At 40.8% G+C, this 20737-nt stretch overlaps 2 protein-coding genes across 22 annotated transcripts in view; one reads left to right on the top strand and one right to left on the bottom strand.

Annotated features, from left to right (window-relative positions):
- REV1 (REV1 DNA directed polymerase) overlaps nt 1-12625 on the top strand; it is an 89489-nt gene extending 76864 nt beyond the window's left edge. For 17 of the 18 annotated variants that reach the window (XM_063713278.1, XM_063713275.1, XM_024241961.3 and 14 more), the window contains 11 exons: nt 503-723; nt 2562-2734; nt 5330-5432; nt 6964-7129; nt 7348-7544; nt 8446-8679; nt 9288-9408; nt 9999-10216; nt 10305-10461; nt 10762-10864; nt 11755-12166. In XM_063713278.1, the coding sequence (XP_063569348.1) occupies nt 503-723; nt 2562-2734; nt 5330-5432; nt 6964-7129; nt 7348-7544; nt 8446-8679; nt 9288-9408; nt 9999-10216; nt 10305-10461; nt 10762-10864; nt 11755-11866 (1805 nt within the window). In that variant the 3' untranslated portion in view covers nt 11867-12166. 18 annotated transcript variants of the gene reach the window in all.
- A 644-nt stretch (nt 12626-13269) lies between these two features.
- Nucleotides 13270-20737, bottom strand: part of EIF5B (eukaryotic translation initiation factor 5B) — a 62382-nt gene continuing 54914 nt past the window's right edge. For all 4 annotated transcript variants that reach the window (XM_024242738.2, XM_024242739.2, XM_054547248.1 and 1 more), the window contains exons 18-24: nt 19973-20104; nt 18664-18795; nt 18477-18553; nt 18179-18343; nt 16179-16317; nt 14142-14303; nt 13270-13743 (exon numbers count right to left, since the gene is read on the bottom strand). In XM_024242738.2, the coding sequence (XP_024098506.1) occupies nt 13636-13743; nt 14142-14303; nt 16179-16317; nt 18179-18343; nt 18477-18553; nt 18664-18795; nt 19973-20104 (915 nt within the window). In that variant the 3' untranslated portion in view covers nt 13270-13635. The remainder of the gene's footprint in view (nt 13744-14141; nt 14304-16178; nt 16318-18178; nt 18344-18476; nt 18554-18663; nt 18796-19972; nt 20105-20737) is intronic.

Raw genomic sequence — 20737 nt, 5'->3', positions numbered from 1 at the left:
TGGGCCCATTTTGTGAATTCTTGTTCTGTTTTTCACTGAAGAAATGTGGCTGATACCATTGTGAGATTTGGTGATGACTGAAATCATAATAGATCCCTTACATTTCGTGAGTTGGCTAGTATGTCTGTAAGTCACACTATAGACTTGTTTAAATGACAGTTGATTTCTTAGTTGATTTTGTGACTACGATACATATCTTGGTATTATTCACTAATAAAGTGACATTTTTGATAACTTGAGTTATACATATTTTAAAAGCTTCTGGTTCATCTATATGTGGAGTCTGAATTGAGAAGTAGAGTCTAGAAATACACCTACTAGCATGATTTTGCACTAAAAAATTCTTCAGCCTGTGGATGCTTCAGTTATGTTGCCTAAAGACTTTAAAGATTATTTTAAACTAGTTGTTTTGTGCATAAATGGTGGGTATTTTGTGTTAATAAACTTGTTATTAGTAGCTTATTCTGCATACTTAAAGAACTATATATATTCCCTTTCCTAGGAGTTGGACATTCAATGGAATCTAAGTTGGCATCTTTAGGAATTAAAACTTGTGGAGACTTGCAGTATATGACCATGGCAAAACTCCAAAAAGAATTTGGTCCCAAAACAGGTCAGATGCTTTATAGGTTCTGCCGTGGCTTGGATGATAGACCAGTTCGAACTGAAAAGGAAAGAAAATCTGTTTCAGCTGAGATCAACTATGGAATAAGGTTTACCCAGGTACTGATCATTGAACAGATTTTACCATCTGTTGCTCTTTACATTTTTACATAGTCCTATCTCTCCAACTAAACCATAAGACCCTCGATGCTTGAAATTAAGTCTTAAAACTGTTGTATCCCCAGAGCCTCAAGAAGGCCTTTTAAGGCACTGTGTGGTAAAGGTGTAGCCCCAGATAAGACTGAGACTGAGGAAACTTAGCTCTTGGGGAAATATACGAAAAGATTATGCTTTGGAGGCCAGTTATTAGAGAACTTGAGATTATAATTATTCTAATTAACAGTGAAAAAATAAAAAAGATGAAAAAATATTTTTAATGTTGAAATACTTTTTAAGCTGTAGTTAAAATTAAGTTTCAGCAAACCCCTCCTTATGCAAACTTTTGGAAAGCTGCAGCACAGATGGCTGAGTAGTTTCCATTTTCCTTCAGATTATGGATTTGGATATGTCTTTTTTTTTTTGAGATGGAGTCTCGCTTTGTTGCCCAGGGTGGAGTGCAGCGGCGCAGTCTCAGCTCATTGCAACCTCCGTTTCCCAGATTCAAGAGATTCTCCTGCCTCAGCCTCCCAAGTAGCTGGGATTACAGGCACCCACCACCACGCCCGGCTAATTTTTTGTATTTTTAGTAGAGACGTGGTTTCACCATGTTGGCCAGGCTGGTCTCAAACTCCTGACCTTGTGATCCGCCCGCCTCAGCCTCCCAAAGTGCTGGGATTACAGATGTGAGCCACTGCGCCCGGCTGGATATGTCTTGAATTTGTATGTACAAACAACACCATATCATAAGGATTTGAAATGTGATGAGTTAATTACCCTCTGTGCCTACACTGTGGACCTCAGGAGTTTGTTTTCTTAGGCATGGAGACAGATGATGTTTGTTTGGGCTATACTCACAGTGTTGGAACACACATTTGATTAGCAGAACTTATTAACATAATTACAAAAGAATTTTCAACAAGTCAGTGATGGCATAGAAAAGAAAGAAAGGGGCCCGACGTGGTGGCTCACACCTGTAATCCCAGCACTTTGGGAGGCTGAGGCGGGCCGATCACCTGAGGTCAGGAGTTGGAGACCAGCCTGGCCAACATGGTGAAACCCCGTCTCTACTAAAAATACAAAAAAATTAGCCAGACATGGTGGCAGGCGCCTGCAATCCCAGCTACTCGGGAGGCTGAGGCAGGAGAATCGCTTGAACCTGGGAGGCGGAGGTTGCAGTGAGCTGAGATCATGCTATTGCACTCCAGCCTGCGGGACAAGAGCGAGACTTTGTCTCAAAAAAAAAAAAAAAAAGATAAGAAAGAAAGGAAAAATGTCTTTTAAAAGTACTCATTACTTTCACTTTGTTGGGAAGGTGGGTATTTTTATTTAAGAGTTGAGGGTATACCAAACAGTTTTTGTTGTTGTAGTTTTACTTTTTTGAGATGGAGTCTCCCTCTGTCACCCAGGCTGGAATGCAGTGGCATGATCTCAGCTCACTGCAACCTCCGTCTCCTGGGTTCAAGCGATTCTCCTACCTCAGCCTCCTGAGTAGCTGGGATTACAGGCGCCCGCCACCACGCCAGGCTAATTTTTGCATTTTTAGTAGAGATGAGGTTTCACCACGTTGGCCAGGCTGGTCTCGAACTCCTGACCTCAGATGAATCCACCAACCTCGGCCTTTCAAAGTGCTGGGATTACAGGTGTGAGCCACCGCGCCTGGCCACATTTCTTTTTAATAGATGCTGAGCATGATAGTGAGTAACCAACATGTTTAATATTCAAAGTTAAAATACTTGAGCACAATTATTAGGTATATAGGAAAGTGGAATGGAAGTTTCTCCATGTTTGTCTTTCCATAGCCAAAAGAGGCAGAAGCTTTTCTTCTGAGTCTTTCAGAAGAAATTCAAAGAAGACTAGAAGCCACTGGCATGAAGGGTAAACGTCTGACTCTCAAAATCATGGTACGAAAGCCCGGGGCTCCTGTAGAAACTGCAAAATTCGGAGGCCATGGAATTTGTGATAACATTGCCAGGTAAGCTCACCTCAGAAATTATATTGGTAATTATATTTCGGTACAGGTTGTTGTAAGTAATAGAAAATGAAGCAAACCAAGGAGGAGCTTGAATAAAGGCCTGTAAACCCATGTTATCTGGTATTCTGTAGAAGCAGGCATCAGCCCAAGGCATTCAGCTTCGGTTAATGCGCTTGGTTTCAGCCAGGCCCACACAGAGGAGGTTGGTTTGACAGCATTCCTGACCTTGGCAGCCTTTGCTTGGCATCTTTGGGCTGTTAACTTTACTGCACGGACAGAAAGAGAGGGCAAGGCTGCAGACCAAAGGGACTGCTATAGTTTCGGGACTTGGTGAAACTTTTTTCCTGAGGAAAATTTCAGTGTAGTTCTTAAAAACAATGATACAGGCCAGGTGTGGTGGCTCATACCCGTAATCCCAGCACTTTGGGAGGCTGAGGCAGCTGGATCACTTGAGGCCAGGAGTTTGAGACCAGCCTGGCCAACATGGTGAAACTCCATTTCCACTAAAAGTACAAAAATTAGCCGGACATGGTGGCATTCACCTGTAGTCCCAGCTACTCAGGAGGCTGGGGCAGGAGGATTGCTTGAACCCAGGAGGCAGAGGTTGCAGTGAGCCGAGATCGTGCCAATGCACTCCAGCCTGGGCAACAGAGCGACATTCTGTCCCAAAAAAATGATACACAAAGGCAGACTATAGTAGCTAGAAAAATGATGGTGAAGGAGAGCAACTTCATTTACATAGGCGTATAAATTTAATTGGTAAGAAGATGAATGAATCACTGTAATGTCTGAAAACTGGTAAAAGCATTTAAAAACCCTGTTTTGGTTGGTTGTTTGTTTTTGTTTGTTTTGAGACAGAGTCTGGCTCTGTGTTTTTGTTTGTTTTGAGACAGAGTCTGGCTCTGTCACCCAGGCCTGAGGGCAGTGGCATGATCTCGGCTCATTGCAACTTCTACCTCCTGGGTTCAAGCAATCCTCCTGTCTCAGCCTCTTGGGTAGCTGGGATTATGGGGCATACCACCATGCCCAGCGAACTTTTGAATTTTCAGTAGAGACAGGGTTTCACTATGTTGGCAAGGCTGATCTTGAACTCCTGACTTCAAATGATCCGCCCACCTCAGCCTCCCGTAGTGTTGGGATTACAGGCATGAGCCAATGTGCCCGGCCTGAAACACTCGTTTTTTATGTCAGGGCCAACTACTTAATATTAAACTTCATGTAAGATTTGTGACCAATATGAAGATGCGTGGTTTTACATGTCATTTTATATTACAGTGTGTTTCATCTGTGAAACCAGAGTTTTGAGATTTTTGACACTGAAAGCTACTTATAATATGAAGTATAGTTTCATTAAAGATTAGCTCATGCCAACCATACATGGTGCATTCATGTATATGATGATATTGCTAAGTCGTGAGATGACTGCTCTTAAACAGAGAAACTCCCAAGTTACCATGAAAGCAGGAATTATAAATTAGACTACATAATTCATAAAATACATTTTTTATCAGTTGGTTATCTTGAATTATATTTACCTACCTAAGTGTTATGATACACATGTATCTCAAATAGTAAATAGTGGTCATTTATTTATTTACTTTAAAAACTTATTTATGTAGAGACAGGATCTTGCTCTGTTGCCCAGGCAGGCCTTGAACAATACTTTTGCCTTGGCCTCCCAGCGTTTTGGGATTACAGGTGTGAGCCACTGTGCCCAGCTTTTAGTGGTCATTTCTATAAGCAGATGAAGTAATGTGATTATCTTCTTAAACATTTCTGTGGGAAAATCCAATTCAATTTATAATAATTTTTTCTGGGAATATTTCTTGTTTAAAGGCCTGGAACTTTATTTGTTCATTATACATGGAAAGGATCATCCAAAACACGAAATAACTTACCTTTGGAAAGAGAACTGGTAGTAATTTGTTAATCTGTTACTGAGTTAGTAATTCTGTTTGCAATGGGACAGCCTGCTCATGCCAGAGAAGCTCAAAAGGCTCTGAAGGAAATGGTGGGTGAGGTCAGCACATCTTTGAGACCTAATAATGCTGATGGATCATTTGGTCCTCCTTCAAGAGTTCTTAAAGATCTAAGAATTGTTTATTGGCTGTACTGTAAACACAATGAAAGGAGAGTCAAGAAACAACATACAGAGAATTCATCTTTCTCTTCTGAATATTTGCTGTACCTCAGCATACATAATCTTGGAACCTAAAACTTCTCTTGGAATCAAGAACATTGTGTTTACCATTCATTTGTGCTTTAGCTGGAAAATATGTATTTATTTGTGCATGTGTTAGCTAAAATGTACCTTTTTCTAAATTTCTCAACTTATTTTTAGTCGACCCAGGTGTCCGTTACCGTTTTTAACTTAAAGTTCCAGTGTTCCATAATTTTTCTTTCCCCCTTCGTTGCCAATGTAACTAATTTGGTATTTCTGGCTTCCTTGAAGGGAGACTATGGCATTCACTTTTATAATCTTCTTTGTAACTGTTTACAACTTTTCTATAACTCTTTTAAACCATTCCATACTACTTTAGTACTAGTGAATACATATGGAATGAAGCTTTTGTTTTTTAATTCTATCACTTACAGGACTGTAACTCTTGACCAGGCAACAGATAATGCAAAAATAATTGGAAAGGCGATGCTAAACATGTTTCATACAATGAAACTAAATATATCAGATATGAGAGGGGTAAGTGTATAGTAACATTGTAAATTCTGACTTGATGTAATGTTTCTCTCATTTTTGAGGCTTGCTCTCAAAAGGGTTATTGCTGGTGTATAGGGACTTTATATGTAGGTCTTTAGCTGCTTTGTAATACAAGGAAAAGAGAAACAAAAATTCTTGACTTCCTCCATTTTGATCTCCTTCATTTTAGAATAATTTTCTTAGATTCTTACCGTACTTTTCCAAGGTACCCCCAATTAACCAGGGGCTAATACACATGTCCTCCCTGCTGTTGTTTCCTAGAAGTAGATATGACTGTGAGGAATATGAATACATAAATTTTGTACTTTTAAGTTCCTTTTTAATCAGAAACATACTCTGCTGTCTGCCGTATGATGACCTAGAAGGTAGTGAAACCACAGGCACATCAAGATGCCTTTGAAACAGGCAAGAGGCATCAAAACATCAAAACCATAGATTTTTGTATGTTTTTTTTTTTTGAGACAGTTTTTGCCCTGTTGCCCAGGCTGGAGTGCAATGGCGTTATATCGGCTCACTGCAACTTCCGCCTCCTGGGTTCAAGCAATTCTCCTTCAGCTTCCCAAGTAGCTGGGGGTACAGGCACCCGCTACCACGCCTAGCTAATTTTTGTATTTTTGGTAGAGACGAGGTTTCACCATGTTGGCCAGGCTGGTCTCAAACTCCTGACCTCAGGTGATCCACCCGCCTCAGCCTCTCAAAGTGCTGGGATTATAGGCATGAGCCACTGCGTCTTGCCCCCATCTCTACTAAAAATACAAAAATCAGCCGGGTGTGGTGGTGCATGCCTCATAGTCCCAGCTACTCGGGAGGCTGAGGCAGGAGAATCACTTGAACCCAAGAGGCAGAGCTTGCATGAGCCAAGATCGTGCCACCGCACCCCAGCCTGAGTGACACAGTGAGGCTGTCTCAAAAAAAAAAAAAAAAGAACCTTTGTAGGTTTAGTTTTATGTGTGCATGTGTAAGTAAAGGGTTGTTCTGGCTTGATGTGGGCTTTGTTGAAGGATTAGTCACTAAGCCAGCCGTAATTGTAATTTCTCCCTGAAATACTGTTATAATGGCACTTTATGGAGGGGTCTGTGGAGTACCTGCTGTTCATCACTCCCACCAATATTTTTTGAGAAGTATTTCATTTAAAAAAGATAAAAATAGTGAAGTTTCCAAGTAGACTGTCCTCTCAATTTTTTTTTTATCCTAATTTAAAACCTTAGTTGACGAGAACATCAGTGGAATACAGTATTCCACTTGTTTGGATTTTCTGATTTTAAAGACCTTTTGGTACATTTTGGGAGAATTGGATACTCTGAAGTTTGAGATGAATGACCACTCACTAGCTAGTTTAGAAATTGTTTTTGTAATAAGTCATATAGAATGCTGTTTGAATACTTTCATTTACCTTTATTCTAGAAATGGGATCTAGGAGATAGTGAAAAGGATTTGCTGAGGATTTTGCTTAACTGAATTCATATTTTCACTTTAGTCTTCCTAGAAGCATACTCTTTATTCTGGGTTCTAGGTTGGGATTCACGTGAATCAGTTGGTTCCAACTAATCTGAACCCTTCCACATGTCCCAGTCGCCCATCAGTTCAGTCAAGCCACTTTCCTGGTGGGTCGTACTCTGTCCGTGATGTCTTCCAAGTTCAGAAAGCTAAGAAATCCACAGAAGAGGAGCACAAAGAAGGTTGGTGGTCATCAGTGTGGTTCTTTTTTAGGTGCTGCTTATGTCCTTGGAAAGACGGCAGTTGGTTTTAAAATTGACATAGCTTTATGTGATTTTAAAAATTTATATTCTTCATTATGATGAATCAATAATGAAGTTTTTTTATTTGTAATGGACAGAGGATTAAAGGCCCTGCCCGATGATCTGAAGAGGCTATTTTATATATTTTCTCTTTGTAGTATTTCGGGCCGCTGTGGATCTGGAAATATCATCTGTTTCTAGAACTTGCACTTTCTTGCCACCTTTTCCTGCACATCTGCCAACCAGTCCTGATACTAACAAGGCTGAGTCTTCAGGGAAATGGAATGGTCTACATTCTCCTGTCAGTGTGCAGTCAAGACTTAACCTGAGTATAGAGGTCCCGTCACCTTCCCAGGTACATTTTTATAGTTCTAAATATAAGTACATTTTATACTCCTAAATATAAGTACAAAAATACAAGTTTACAAATGAAAATGGCATTTTTATTTCTTCATCCGTTTAACCAAGAAAGGGAGAACGGGCCACTTGTTTGGGTAGATCATGATGTTGGATTCTAAATAAGCAATAATTGGGTTGAGTGAAAGTGCTTTTGCAAAGATTGGCCACTCTTGCAAGTTGTAAAGCATAGCTGAAAGGCAGTCCTCCTGTGGACTGATACCCACAATTAGTTACTCCTGGCAAGATAAGATTGGTCCACCCAGTTGATGGGATTACATGTTTCCAAAGGGCCAGATGTGCATGGACAGGTGGAAGGAGGCCCTGGCTAAAGGAACAGTGGATTCTGTCCTGTAAGTTAGAGAAAATTCAGCTTCTAGAAACCCTTTCTTCCATTGTGCTGCTCTCAGAGTAGAATTGTTTGTATTTTTGGGCAGTCTCTCATCTGAAAGGTGAACTTTTGACTCAGGACTGTTACCTGTCCAGAATTTTAACATGTGCCTCAGGCCTTCACCCCTCCCCAGGGGTGGGATCTAATTTGAGCTTCACCAAGGCTATTCATATCTGTTGGCCCCAATTGCAGGACATTCTGTGAGCATATTTGGACTTACCTGGTCATGTGGTAGTGGCTGGTAGTGTATACACTTCTCTCCAGACTACACATATTACTTCAGGCTTCAATGACAAAAGGCCAAGACGTTCCAAAAATGTGCTGATTTGGAGGTGGCTTTCCTAGCTTGATGGTCTGTACCTTACATTGATTATCCAGTGTTCAAACAAATTTAAAGTGGCGTGTTAACTCCCAAACACCTCATCTCTGAGCATGCTTTAACTTCAAACTCATGTTTGGCATTTTATAGCTGGATCAGTCTGTTTTAGAAGCACTTCCACCTGATCTCCGGGAACAAGTAGAGCAAGTCTGTGCTGTCCAGCAAGCAGAGTCACATGGCGACAAAAAGAAAGAACCAGTAAATGGCTGTAATACAGGAATTTTGCCACAACCAGTTGGGACAGTCTTGTTGCAAATACCAGAACCTCAAGAATCGAACAGTGACACAGGAATAAATGTAATAGCCCTTCCAGCATTTTCACAGGTAAGTTAAATATGGGAACCCTCTGCTGTAGTTTCAATATTCTCACCCCCCTGCTCCAACTCAGGACCTGTCTCACTTCCCTTTCTCTTCTGTATCTGACACCACATCCACCGGGGAGGGGAGGGGAGGGAAGAGTGGGCTTGTCTCCATCTCCTGCATCTGCAGGATGTAGACTTACAGAGCAGCCTCCCGCTGAAGCAGCAGGGAAGAGACGGGGGAAGGCATGGTAAGACAGAAACACACTGATCTGGCGCAAACACATCAATGGCCACACTTGAATACAACAGAGTGGAGATGTATAATCCTGCATGGGGGACAGTAACAACCTGAGTTCCTGTTTCAATGTTTTGCTTCCCGTTTTCTACTAGTGCATTTTGCCCAGGTTGTTCTGCTGTTGTAGTGGGTTTCTTTAAGTTAGTACTCCTAATTCCTTATTCTTGCTCTAACCATTTTGAAGATTTAATCAGCTTTGATATTGGGGAACTGTTAAGAATTCGTACAGATCAGAAAAGTGAGATTTGAAAACAAAATCTATTTTGTGAAAAAGATAAACCAGCTACCTTCTAGAATTAGTTCAGGTTTGACGTTGACCTTGTCTTTTCCACTAGGTGGACCCTGAGGTATTTGCTGCCCTTCCTGCTGAACTTCAAAGGGAGCTGAAAGCAGCGTATGATCAAAGACAAAGGCAGGACGAGAACAGCACTCACCAGCAGTCAGCCAGTGCATCTGGTGAGCCTTGGAAGTGGCATGTAACAAAAATGAAGACAAAGAGTAATGGAGTCACTGTTGTCTAATTATTGCAGTATATTATGGGCAAAGTCTAAGCTGTTGCATTAAGAGCTCTGCATATTGGGATAACATCTGAAGTATACAGTATGAGTAAATATCGTCATATTTCTAGTTGGATTTGTGTCTGTACTTTCAGGATTTAAACACACCACTTTTTACTTTTTAAAAAGTTGGAATAGGACATTACCACAAATGTCTTAAATACTTGTTCAGCTAGTTGTCCTTTGAGATGAATACATTAAAGGATGTTGGTTCAAAATGCATCACAAACATCAAACCCACATGTGTTACTACCCATCGTAGATGAGCAACATGCCAGAGGTCAAATTAGTAAGTGGCAAAGCAAAGAGAGAATTGGAGAGCCTGTACTTTGGGCCATTGCCATTCACTGCCTCTCACTTGGGGCAGGAGGGGAGGTGTAGGCTAGGGAGCCTGTTGTATTTGGGAGGAGAAAAGAGAACCCAACGTACTGTCATCCAGACTATCCGTACTGTCATTTTGTTGAGGATCTTATATCCATCTTCTCTTAGTGCCAAAGAATCCTTTACTTCATCTAAAGGCAGCGGTGAAAGAAAAGAAAAGAAACAAGAAGAAAAAAACCATCGGTTCCCCAAAAAGGATTCAGAGTCCTTTGAAAAACAGGCTGCTTAACAGTCCTGCAAAAACTCTGCCAGGGGCCTGTGGCAGTCCCCAGAAGTTAATTGATGGGTTTCTAAAACATGAAGGACCTCCTGCAGAGAAACCCCTGGTAATTCCTTAACTTTGACCTTTATGAGATCTTAATGTACCTGGATAATGTGTGAATATAGCAATTTTATCCTTTGTTTTCTTAACAGGAAGAACTCTCTGCTTCTACTTCAGGTGTGCCAGGCCTTTCTAGTTTGCAGTCTGACCCAGCTGGCTGTGTGAGACCTCCAGCACCCAATCTGGCTGGAGCTGTTGAATTCAATGATGTGAAGACCTTGCTCAGAGAATGGATAACTACAATTTCAGGTTGGCTTGGCCTGTGTTAGATGGCCTAAGGCTGAGATGTAGTCGTCTCATGATTTGAGAACATAAACAGACTAAACTGTGTAGATTTAACCCATTTCTCTAACTCTGATAAGCTTAAAGCAGCTACCCCCAAATCTTTTAAATTCTGGGACTTGCTTTGAAAAGTAACAAAGCCTATTCCTTTGATAGCTGTTAGCGGCATAGCTGTAGAAATGCAGTTTTCCTTTATCCATGCATCTCTCTGACTTTCTTCTTCAAAAAGATAGACTGGTCCTCATTTGAAGTTTTTCCCCTTCCTAGATCCAATGGAAGAAGACATTCTCCAAGTTGTGAAATACTGTACTGATCTAATAGAAGAAAAAGATTTGGAAAAACTGGATCTAGTTATAAAATACATGAAAAGGTAGTAACTCATCACTTTTATCAAATGGGAAAAAATGGCATGTCACAATGGCTAATTGAGGGTGTACTGAGTTGTTTTAAACTTTCTGGGAAACTGTACTCATTAGGGTTAATGAGAAAGTGATATCCTTTATTTTGCCATGTTGACTAAGTAGTAAATAAGGTTCCAAGTATGTTGCCCTCAAGGTCTTACATGTGATTAAAAAACCATAGGAAGTGGGCTGGGCACAGTGGCTCACACCTGTACTTCACTTCGGGAGGCTGGGGTGGGTGGATCGTTTGAGACCAGCGTGGCCAAAATGGCATAACTCCATCTCTACTGAAAAATAAAAAAATAAATAATCTGGGGGTGGTGGTGCCCACCTGTGGTCCCAGTTACTTGGGAGGTGGAAGCTGCGGCAAGCCATGATTGCACCACTGCATGGCTCTAGCCTGATTGACAGCTTGTCTCAAAATAAAAATTAGTGTCCTAGGATTTTATTTTTTTTGAGATGAGTCTCACTCTGTCGCCCAGGCTGGAGTGCAGTGGCAGGATCTTGGCTTACTGCAGCCTCTGCCTCCTGGGTTCCAGTGATTCTCCTGCCTCAGCCTCCCAAGTAGCTGGGATTATAGGCATGTGCCACCACGCCCAGCTCATTTTTGTATTTTTTGTAGAGATGGAGTTTTACCATGTTGGCCAGGCTGGTCTCAAACTCCTGACCTCAGGTGATCCACCCTCCTCGGCCTCCCAAAGTGCTGGGATTACAGGCATGAGCCACCGCACCTGGCCAGGACTGTTTTTTTTTTTTTTTTTTTTTTTTGCCAAAGTCAATTTTTATATGTAAAAAGGAATAGTTAGTCTTAAGGACCTTTCCTAATTCCTAATGACATTTCTTCTCTCCCTACCTTTAGGTTGATGCAGCAATCTGTGGAATCGGTTTGGAATATGGCATTTGACTTTATTCTTGACAATGTTCAGGTGGTTTTACAACAAACTTATGGAAGCACATTAAAAGTTACATAAATATTACCAGAGAGCCTGATGCTCTCCGATAGCTGTGCCATAAGTGCTTGTGAGGTATTTGCAAAGTGCATGATAGTAATGCTCGGAGTTTTTATAATTTTAAATTTCTTTTAAAGCAAGTGTTTTGTACATTTCTTTTCAAAAAGTGCCAAATTTGTCAGTATTGCATGTAAATAATTGTGTTAATTCTTTTACTGTAGCATAGATTCTATTTACAAAATGTTTGTTTATAAAGTTTTATGGATTTTTACAGTGAAGTGTTTACAGTTGTTTAATAAAGAACTGTATGTATATTTTGTACAGGCTTCTTTTTGTGAATCCTTAAAAACTCAATTCTAGGAAGCAACTACTGTTCATTATACTAAAAGGCTGAAAAACCTCCAGGCCAGACTGCTAAGCTCTGAAATTCCTGAGAGGTCTCAGACCGGGATTCTACTTGTTCCAAGAAAGGGTAAAGCTTCTAATCCATCTTATTCTTGTCTCCAAGCATGAACACAGGAGCATGTTAAGAAAATCTTTACTACTTCCATGCGGAGAAATCTACATATTTTGAATTAGAAACACCCTCACACCCACTTGAAGATTTTTTTCTTGGGAACATTATGTCCCATAGATCAGAGGTGGTGTTGTCTTTGCTTCTACTGGCCATTGAGGAAACTGATGATAAAAAAGAACGGTATAGATTTTCAAACGTATATAAAATATTTTTATGCTGTATGTTATGCCGTAACTTTAAAATAAAAATACAGTTTAAAATTCTGTGCTAGTGGATATTTGGAACTTTTTCCTCAAACACCCCACACTGACTTCAACAAAACCCTAAAACTAGCTACAGATTATTACTACGAATGAATCATTAAGTAAGTTAGTTGTGTCTGCAACAATTTAGAAGCACTAAGCCCAAATATCAGGAAATGTGTGTATGATGGAATTTTCTAGGACAAAACAGATCAAGATGATTAATGTATAAAAATCTCAATCTACTGTTACCAGGTGCTGGCATACAAGGTAGTGTGATTGATTGATAGTTTAGTTTGTAAGATAATTCTTGTCCTAGGAGGACAACTTGTGGGAGAGAAGCTACACTAACATGGAAGCCTAACAGAGCTTACTGATGGATGTCTGTTTTCTTTATTGGTAGTTTGGCTTGGAATTGTGATGACTGATATTACAATGGACTCGTGACTACACAAGCAGGAAAAAGCAGCCAGCTGTGCTTTTACACCACAGTTTCACACAAAGCAGATAAAGAAATATCAGAATGCCTAATTTTCTATTTTATAAAAGCCCTAAAGGCATATGGCAGAAGAATGCTGGAGAAATCACTGTGGGAAGAATATGCATAAATAAAGAAGTAGTTCTTACATCAAAAAAGTCCCAAGAATCACAAAATCTGCAGAAGCTTGGTTAATCAAATACTGCAGTACTGATTTAATCAGTATAAAATCGAAAGAGCTTTAGATCTGTAATAAAAATCCAAATTTGGGGAAGGGCAAACTTTAAAACAGCAGCCAAGTAGAGAAGGGTTGGGGAAGGGAGAGGTGAGTGAACAGGCACATTGGAACTGTGGGGACATGTAATTGACCACTGTCAAACCAGTGTAAGTTTCTTGGTTTCTCATGGAAAACATTTTATACACCTATTTTTCTTCCTTCCATACTTAAGTCCATCATTGTCCAGATACGTCTGTTCCATTTTTTGTCTGATTTTTGTTGGGATATTACAACACAGTATTGCATTTACTCCAGTTCCTGCTCCATGTGAAAAAATTAGATGATTTCAAATACTTTCTTCAGCTCCACAATAAGCTGCCAGTCACTCTTCTGCATTTCGTCTCTGAACCAGTCTTTGAGTGCATCAATGGACTGCCGGCTGATCTGCAATGCCCAAGGCACAAACAGGGTAAACAGAACATAACAAACATGTGCCAAAGAAAGCTGTGGCCCCAGATGCCCGCTCTCACTGTTCTAAAGCTTAAGCAGAAATAAAAAACAGGGCTTGCCTGCCTAAGGGAGTAGAATTCCAAAATCACATCCGGTTTGCATGTCAGACACAAGGGGACCTAAAAGTCCTAGCTTTCTCTGTTGGTGCTGCTTTCCTGATGGAGCAACTTCCTCAACAGACAAGGCCCAGCTAGAGGTCAAGCCCTAATGGGGGATCCAGTCCCATCAGATTCTACAATCAAACTGAAGCCCAAGGAGCCACTAGGTACAGGTGACCCAAGAAGAGTGATTCCCTGTTTCTTAAAGTGTTCCACTTTTGCTTAAATACTTACCTTACTAACAAGAATGTCTGTAGCTTCAAAATGTCTTCCAAACATTTTGGGCGACTCACCAGGGATAGGTTCTATTTTTACACAGACTTCTTGTCCTTTTTTTGCAACATCCACTTGTTTATGATTTATTTCAATACTTGTTACTATTCCGATGTCAACAAACTGTAAAATAAGAACAAATTAAAATGCATGCAGAAGAATTCATGCCAATCACAGGCGCCATGGCTGCATAGCTGAAGTTAAGAACTGGAGCAAAAGCCTATTTTAAAAGTCATGGCAGTGCGATCCTTTCATCACTTAAGGTCTCACCGTGTAACATTTTGGTAAACTAGGCTGGCACCACCAACACCCTATTTCCTTCATGATGGTTGTAAGAATGACAGGAGATAATGTGCTTTGCAAAACATTCCAAGTGCCCTGTTGACCAAATGTCATTTCCTATTTTTGCTCTACCATTTCACGTGACAGGTGCCGTAATAGGAGGGATCAGCAGGCACAAAAGGTCTGAGTCAGGAACGAGCTTGAATTGAAGTGGCTGATGGGAATGAAGTCAGAGTGAGGACCAATCCTGAAATTTTAAGAATGATGGCCTGTGAGCAGATGAGTGATGTGATCTCAGTTTGGGGCAAAAAACCCTGCCTCCTTTGTGGAGAAAAAGATTCAGGAGAGTAAGAGTGAAAACAGGGAGAGCTCTGGTTGGTTTAGGAGGCCAAAGCCACATAGAAAGTAACACAAATAAATGTCCAGGCTTAGTCTACTGAAATGGTAGAAAAGCAATGACAACTTGTAAGTGCCATTGCCCATTACAGGAACCAGGTTTGGGCCAGGGAAAGTACTAGATGAGCCTGGAACATCTCACTGAACCAGAAAGGAAGATGATGCTCAGACTGCTGTGTGACAAGGATACAGGAGCCAGTTGAGCTCCTACCAACCACACTAGAAAATCTGAGTATCAAAAGAATAAAGGTAATGGATTATATTTAAAAAAATATTAAAAAAAAAAAAACCCATTGAGTCTATGACTCAATAAAAAGGTCAGTGGGAAGATGTTCTTTGTAAGAAATGGGGGGGACAGGTATATCCACAATTTTGCAAACATCTACGTAATAGTTGACTTAGGCAACGCTTGCCAGTGGGTACTAAAGCCACTGGGATAAAGGCTGTTGAGAAACAGGATATCCATTAGGAACTCCAGGTACCAGACAGATTACAGAGTAATTACAAAGGGGCAAGTTTCTAATGGAGATGGTTGGCGTCTAGCACTTTCCCCAGGGAATCAGAGCATCAGCAGCAGTCAGACAGGCTGGGTCATGCAAGAGGCAGGCACACAGGGAAACTGCATGAGCGTCTTTCCAATAATTCTAACCTGTGTCTAGTCGGGAGGGAGAGAAACAGATAAATCCAAATGGAGGAGGAATTTGCAAAACAACCGGGACACTTCAAAAAGAATGGACGACTGTTCTTGACTGAGGCTCAGCCACAAAACAAGCCCCAGTGCAATGCAGCTTGCAGGGCACTGGGCCAGATTGGTGGGGAGAGTTACCAAGACATCTTTGGAATAACTGGTGAAATGTTGTTGAGGGCTGCAAATTATAGGATATTGTTGAAATATTACTAATTTTTCTTACGTATGCTGACAGAAAGGGAAGGTAAACATGAGTGTTCATTATACTAGTTTTTAAACTTTTCCACAGGCTTGAAACCTTTCAAAATAAAATAAAAAGCAATAATGTAAAGTGCCTTGGAGCCCCAATTAACTGAAGCACTGAGATCAGCACTGAGTCAACACTGACTATGGAGCACTGATATTTACCAATACTGAGGCACAACAGAAGGTGACAGGCTCTGCTTGTTTTAAAGTTACCACATTTTCTTCCTGAGGTAAAAACACTGAAACATTTGTTAAGAAGGTGGAGACCACACTAAATACACACTACAGTACTGTGAACTACAGGCACAAAGCTGTGTTGGTACGACTCTTGGACACTCATTTACTGCTTTAAGAAATGACCCATAAAATGTACAAGTAGAACTTACATTTTTGCTTGGGACACACATGGGTGTCCCCTGTTTCACCTGACCTGCTTCCACCGTCACCCCCATCACTATCGGATCTCGAGAATTAAAAATGTACTGAGGGAGGATTTTCATCTTGCAGGGAAATACTGCTATGTGCCTGAAAGGAAAAAAGAATTTTAAGCTTACAGAATCACTTAAACATAAAAAGAAAAACTGCAGCTGAACATCAGGCTTCTCCCATTAGAGGAAAGCAGCTTTCCCCAGTGGCCACAGGAGAGGGGCAGGCAGGGTGCTGCAGCCCAGGGCCACCCCATGCCCAGGGCGCTTCTTCCTTGTTAACCTCCTCCTTCCCATTCTGTTGCTTCCCAAGTCTTTGCTTTCTTCTCTTTTAAAGCCCTACCTCCAAAAGAAGCTGCATCACAGGAGCATTCTGTTCCTAGTCTAAAACACTGAGCTTGGCTGCTGAAGATGTCAGCCACAGTCTGGGGCTTAGAACCTAGGCAGTACCTGGTGACAGGTCTTCGTTTGGCACATGTGTAGGCTACTGGGGGATCACATAGGCATCAAATCGTATTATCACCCTCCTTTTCTCCACCACGTTCCCAAACCATTGATCCAAAAGGCCACTACATAATTACCCTGTTTATTGAGCACACGCTTAAAATGCTTTAAAAGTTTCCAGCAGTCTTCTTAGGTAGAATTCTTCTCACTTCAGATTTCATGATCTAAAGTGAGCATATACCAGTCTAAATCCTAATATTTACTAGTAAGCTCCATTTAAAAATGTATCCCAAACTACACCATCACTACTATCATCACTGTGGTCTGAATCACCTAGACCTCTTGCTTGGACTATGGGAGCCTCCTGACAGGCTCTTGCGACTGACTTCCTAACAACCCAAGGTCCACATAACAACCCAGTTAACCAGTCTGATTGTGAACACACAGCCTCGGCAATGCCTTCTTGCAAAACTCAGAGAAGCTCAATCCTTCCCATGGCCTGTAAGATCCCTGACAATACAGGTCCCGCCACCCTCTCTGACCTCATTTATCACTGTCCCCTCTGGTCACTCTGCCTCGCACTGCTGTTCTCTCTGGACACTCCCCATGTGCCTGTGTGGCTTACTGTGTCTGAAGAGATGAGATGCCTTCCCAAACCACATCATTAATCACAGTCCCTCCTCTCCTTATCTAGGCCCTTCCCTGCTTTATTTGGTTTTTCGGCACTTCTCAACATGTGTCAGTTGTCCCGCTATAAGAGCATGTCCCAGACCAGGCACAGTGGCTTACACCTATAATCCCAGCACTTTGGGAGGCAGAGGCAGGTGGATCACTTGAGCTCAGGAGTTCAAGACCAGCCTGGCCAACATGGCGAAACCCTATCTCTACCAAAAATACAAAAAATTAGCCAGGCATAGTGGTGCGAGCCTGTAGTCTCAACTACTTGGGAGGCCAAGGTGGGAGGATCACTTGAGCCCAGTAGGCAGAGGTTGGGGTGACCCATGATCATGCCACTGTACTACAGCATGGGTGACAGAACGAGACCCTGTCTCAAAGGGGAAGGAGGAGGGAGGCTGGCCTGGTTCTCTGCTGATGCCTCCTCTACCACTGCAGCAATGTAGGTACTGTGAGTACTTGGAAAGTTTGGTACAGGAATGGACTTCTCTCCCACAGAATCTCTTATTTCCCAGTTTTCCTCACTCAAGTTTTGTTACTTCCAATCTATATAATCCCAGATGAGCAAGATAAAGTCCCTAAATTTAATAACTACGAACCCATTAACAAGACCCAAGTCTGCCAAGATTATTAAACTGAAGTCACAGACAAGACTTGTTTGCATACTGCTGGAATGTCCCCAGTATGTTGGGTTTCTGGTTTGTAACACACCATTTCAGGATGCAGCCTCTGGTAGACGAGTAAATGCCATGATTTTGCTGTTTACAGCCCTTTCTGGAATTCAGTAATTCTCAGTCATGTTCATTAACGAAGACTCAAAGTAAATAAAAACAGTAACTTACTTAAATTCTTCTTGTTTCTGTTTCTTGTAGTCTTGTCTATATTTTGTAAAGGCATCAAATAAATGATAAATAATTTCTGCACTAAAAATTCTAACTCCTAAACTATCAGCCATTTCTTGTGCATCTCGTTCAATTCTCACATCGAAGGCCAAAATTACTGCATACCTAAAAGGTTAAAACACATCAAAGACCATTCAATGAAAAACAGAGTATGTCATAGAGGACAGTTTTTTAAGATAGGACAGTTTTAAGATAGGTAAGTAACATGAAAGCCTTCATAGCAGGAGAAATTACTTACTGAGGGTCATGTTCCAACATCACTGAAGCCTTCATAACATCTTTTTTATGCACTGGGCCAATGTTAATTCCTGCATACTGAAAAAATGGGAGTTTCCATGTTTATCTGTATGTATCAGGTAATGGCGATGGCACCAAAAACCACGACCAACCACCATTCACTTGTGGAGCGAGGTGTAATTACTTACGGGCACTTCTGATGTTTTCAGAAATTCCAGTAGAGCTTCCAAAGAACCCAGTGTAGATGCCTGGACATAGACTCCTTTTTCTTCTAATTTGATAGCATTTAGTGTCTGCTTTAACTCATGGATCAATTCATCCTTGAAAAGAAATCAGATTTGATAAGGTTGTCAACACACCTCTATCCTCAGCAGTCTAAAATTAAATTGTGTTTCTCTCTTTGGTTAAGTACTTATCTGCAAATATGAAACTAAGGCTTAGATAGAGCAAGGCATCACAGAACCTGTGCTGGAATGGAGGAGGAGATTTGGGGGCCATACCCTAACTGTATCTCGCTTCACCTTTGTCTTAGGTTTACTAACTTTGAAATATGTTTAATCTCCGCTCCACTTGGCAAATACAGTAGATGGGTGGGCAGAATTAAACAGTAGAGAAGAAAAATTTTTTAAAAGTTAAAAAAGCACCACATAAATGTGTTATGATAGCCCAAAAGTTCAGCTTGACTGTGCTAACTAGGAAATACCATAATCTCATGATCTCAGCAGCTCCTTCCTCCATCACTGCTTGTCTGGAAATGGAAGAAGAGATTTTTAACCAGAAATAAGTAAAACAAGTTTATCAATGCCATTGAAGGGACGTAAGTCCACTCCATACTCAGGACTGGCTGAAGAGACAGGCCTGCCCTGTTCTCTCACTGGCCCTGAGATAGCTTATTCCCAACAGCATGACTTGATGCTGCCTACATAATAAACATGGCCTCAGGACGCAAGAGCCACGTGCTGGGAACAGTTGTATTTTCTCTTTGGCAAGTGAACAAACTATGGCTCAAAGTCCACTTTTATGAAACTACAATGGACATTGGCCAAAAAGAATATACAATTTCTAGCTTTTTTTTTTTTTTTTTTTTTTTTTTAACACAGGGTCTTGCTGTCACCCAGGTTGGAGTGCAGTGGCACGATCTTGGCTCACTGCAGCCTCTGCCTCCCAGGTTCAAGTGATTCTCCTGCCTCAGCCTCCCAAGTAGCTGGGACTACAGGTGTGCATTCACCATGCCCAGCCGACTTCTAGCTTTTGACTCATTTTTTAATTTGAATAAAATGCATTATTTTTATAATTCTAGTACACATAAAAATTATACCAATTTCTATGATTGTACAAACTGAAGTAATTCAAAAGCATCAAGTTTGCTAAGAGGCCAAGAGATGGCAGGCTTCACAAAGACAAAGCCAGTTTTGGTCACCATCCTAGCATATGCAATGCTGACACATGCCAGAACTCAAATAGCTTTTGAGGAAAAAAAATTTTAAATGAACTTACTTTAAGAACAGGGATTTCATCTTCTTTATAAGCCACGAGGAGGGGTAAACCAGCCAATGTTTTCTCCAGGTCTTTTCCAAGAATCTTTACCCCCTGAGCTGCTTCTACTTCTTTATGCTTTTCATACTGGTTCTACAGAGATAAAAGCATTTATTACGAAATGTACTTTAAAAGTGGTTAGCAGTAGGAGATGATATAAGAGAATCTCATCATGATATTAGAGAGAGGTTTCTTAAACGACGCACAAAAAGCAATAATCACAAAAGACTGATAAATTTAACATTAAAATTAAGTATTTCCATTTCTCAAAATACCACAGGAAAAAAAAAAGTCACAAGAGTAGAAGATATTGTAAAACACACCAACTAATAAACCAGTATCCTGAATATATAAGTGCATATAAATCTGTAAGAAAGATAATGCAGAAGAAAAATGTACATTTCACGAAGGAGGAAATAAATGGCCAATAAACATTTTTAAATGACCAACCAGGGTAACAATTAGGCAAATACACACTGAAATGGCAATGAGCTACACACTTACCAGAATGGCAAAAAAATTTAAAATCTGACATCCAAGAACTGATGAAGATGTAAAACAATGAAACTAAAATATTGCAGTTGAGAATATAATTTGTTACACCCGCTGTAGACAAGTGTGACCTTCACTCCTAGGTATACATACCCTGGGAAACTGGCACAAACACATCAAGAGATATACACAAAAGTTCACAGCAGCAACATTGTTAGTAACAACAAAAATCAA

Source organism: Pongo abelii, chromosome 12 (genome assembly GCF_028885655.2).
Source record: "Pongo abelii isolate AG06213 chromosome 12, NHGRI_mPonAbe1-v2.0_pri, whole genome shotgun sequence".
Lineage (NCBI taxonomy): Eukaryota > Metazoa > Chordata > Mammalia > Primates > Hominidae > Pongo > Pongo abelii.
Note: the sequence above shows the minus strand (reverse complement) of the source record. Positions and strands in the feature narration are given on the sequence as shown.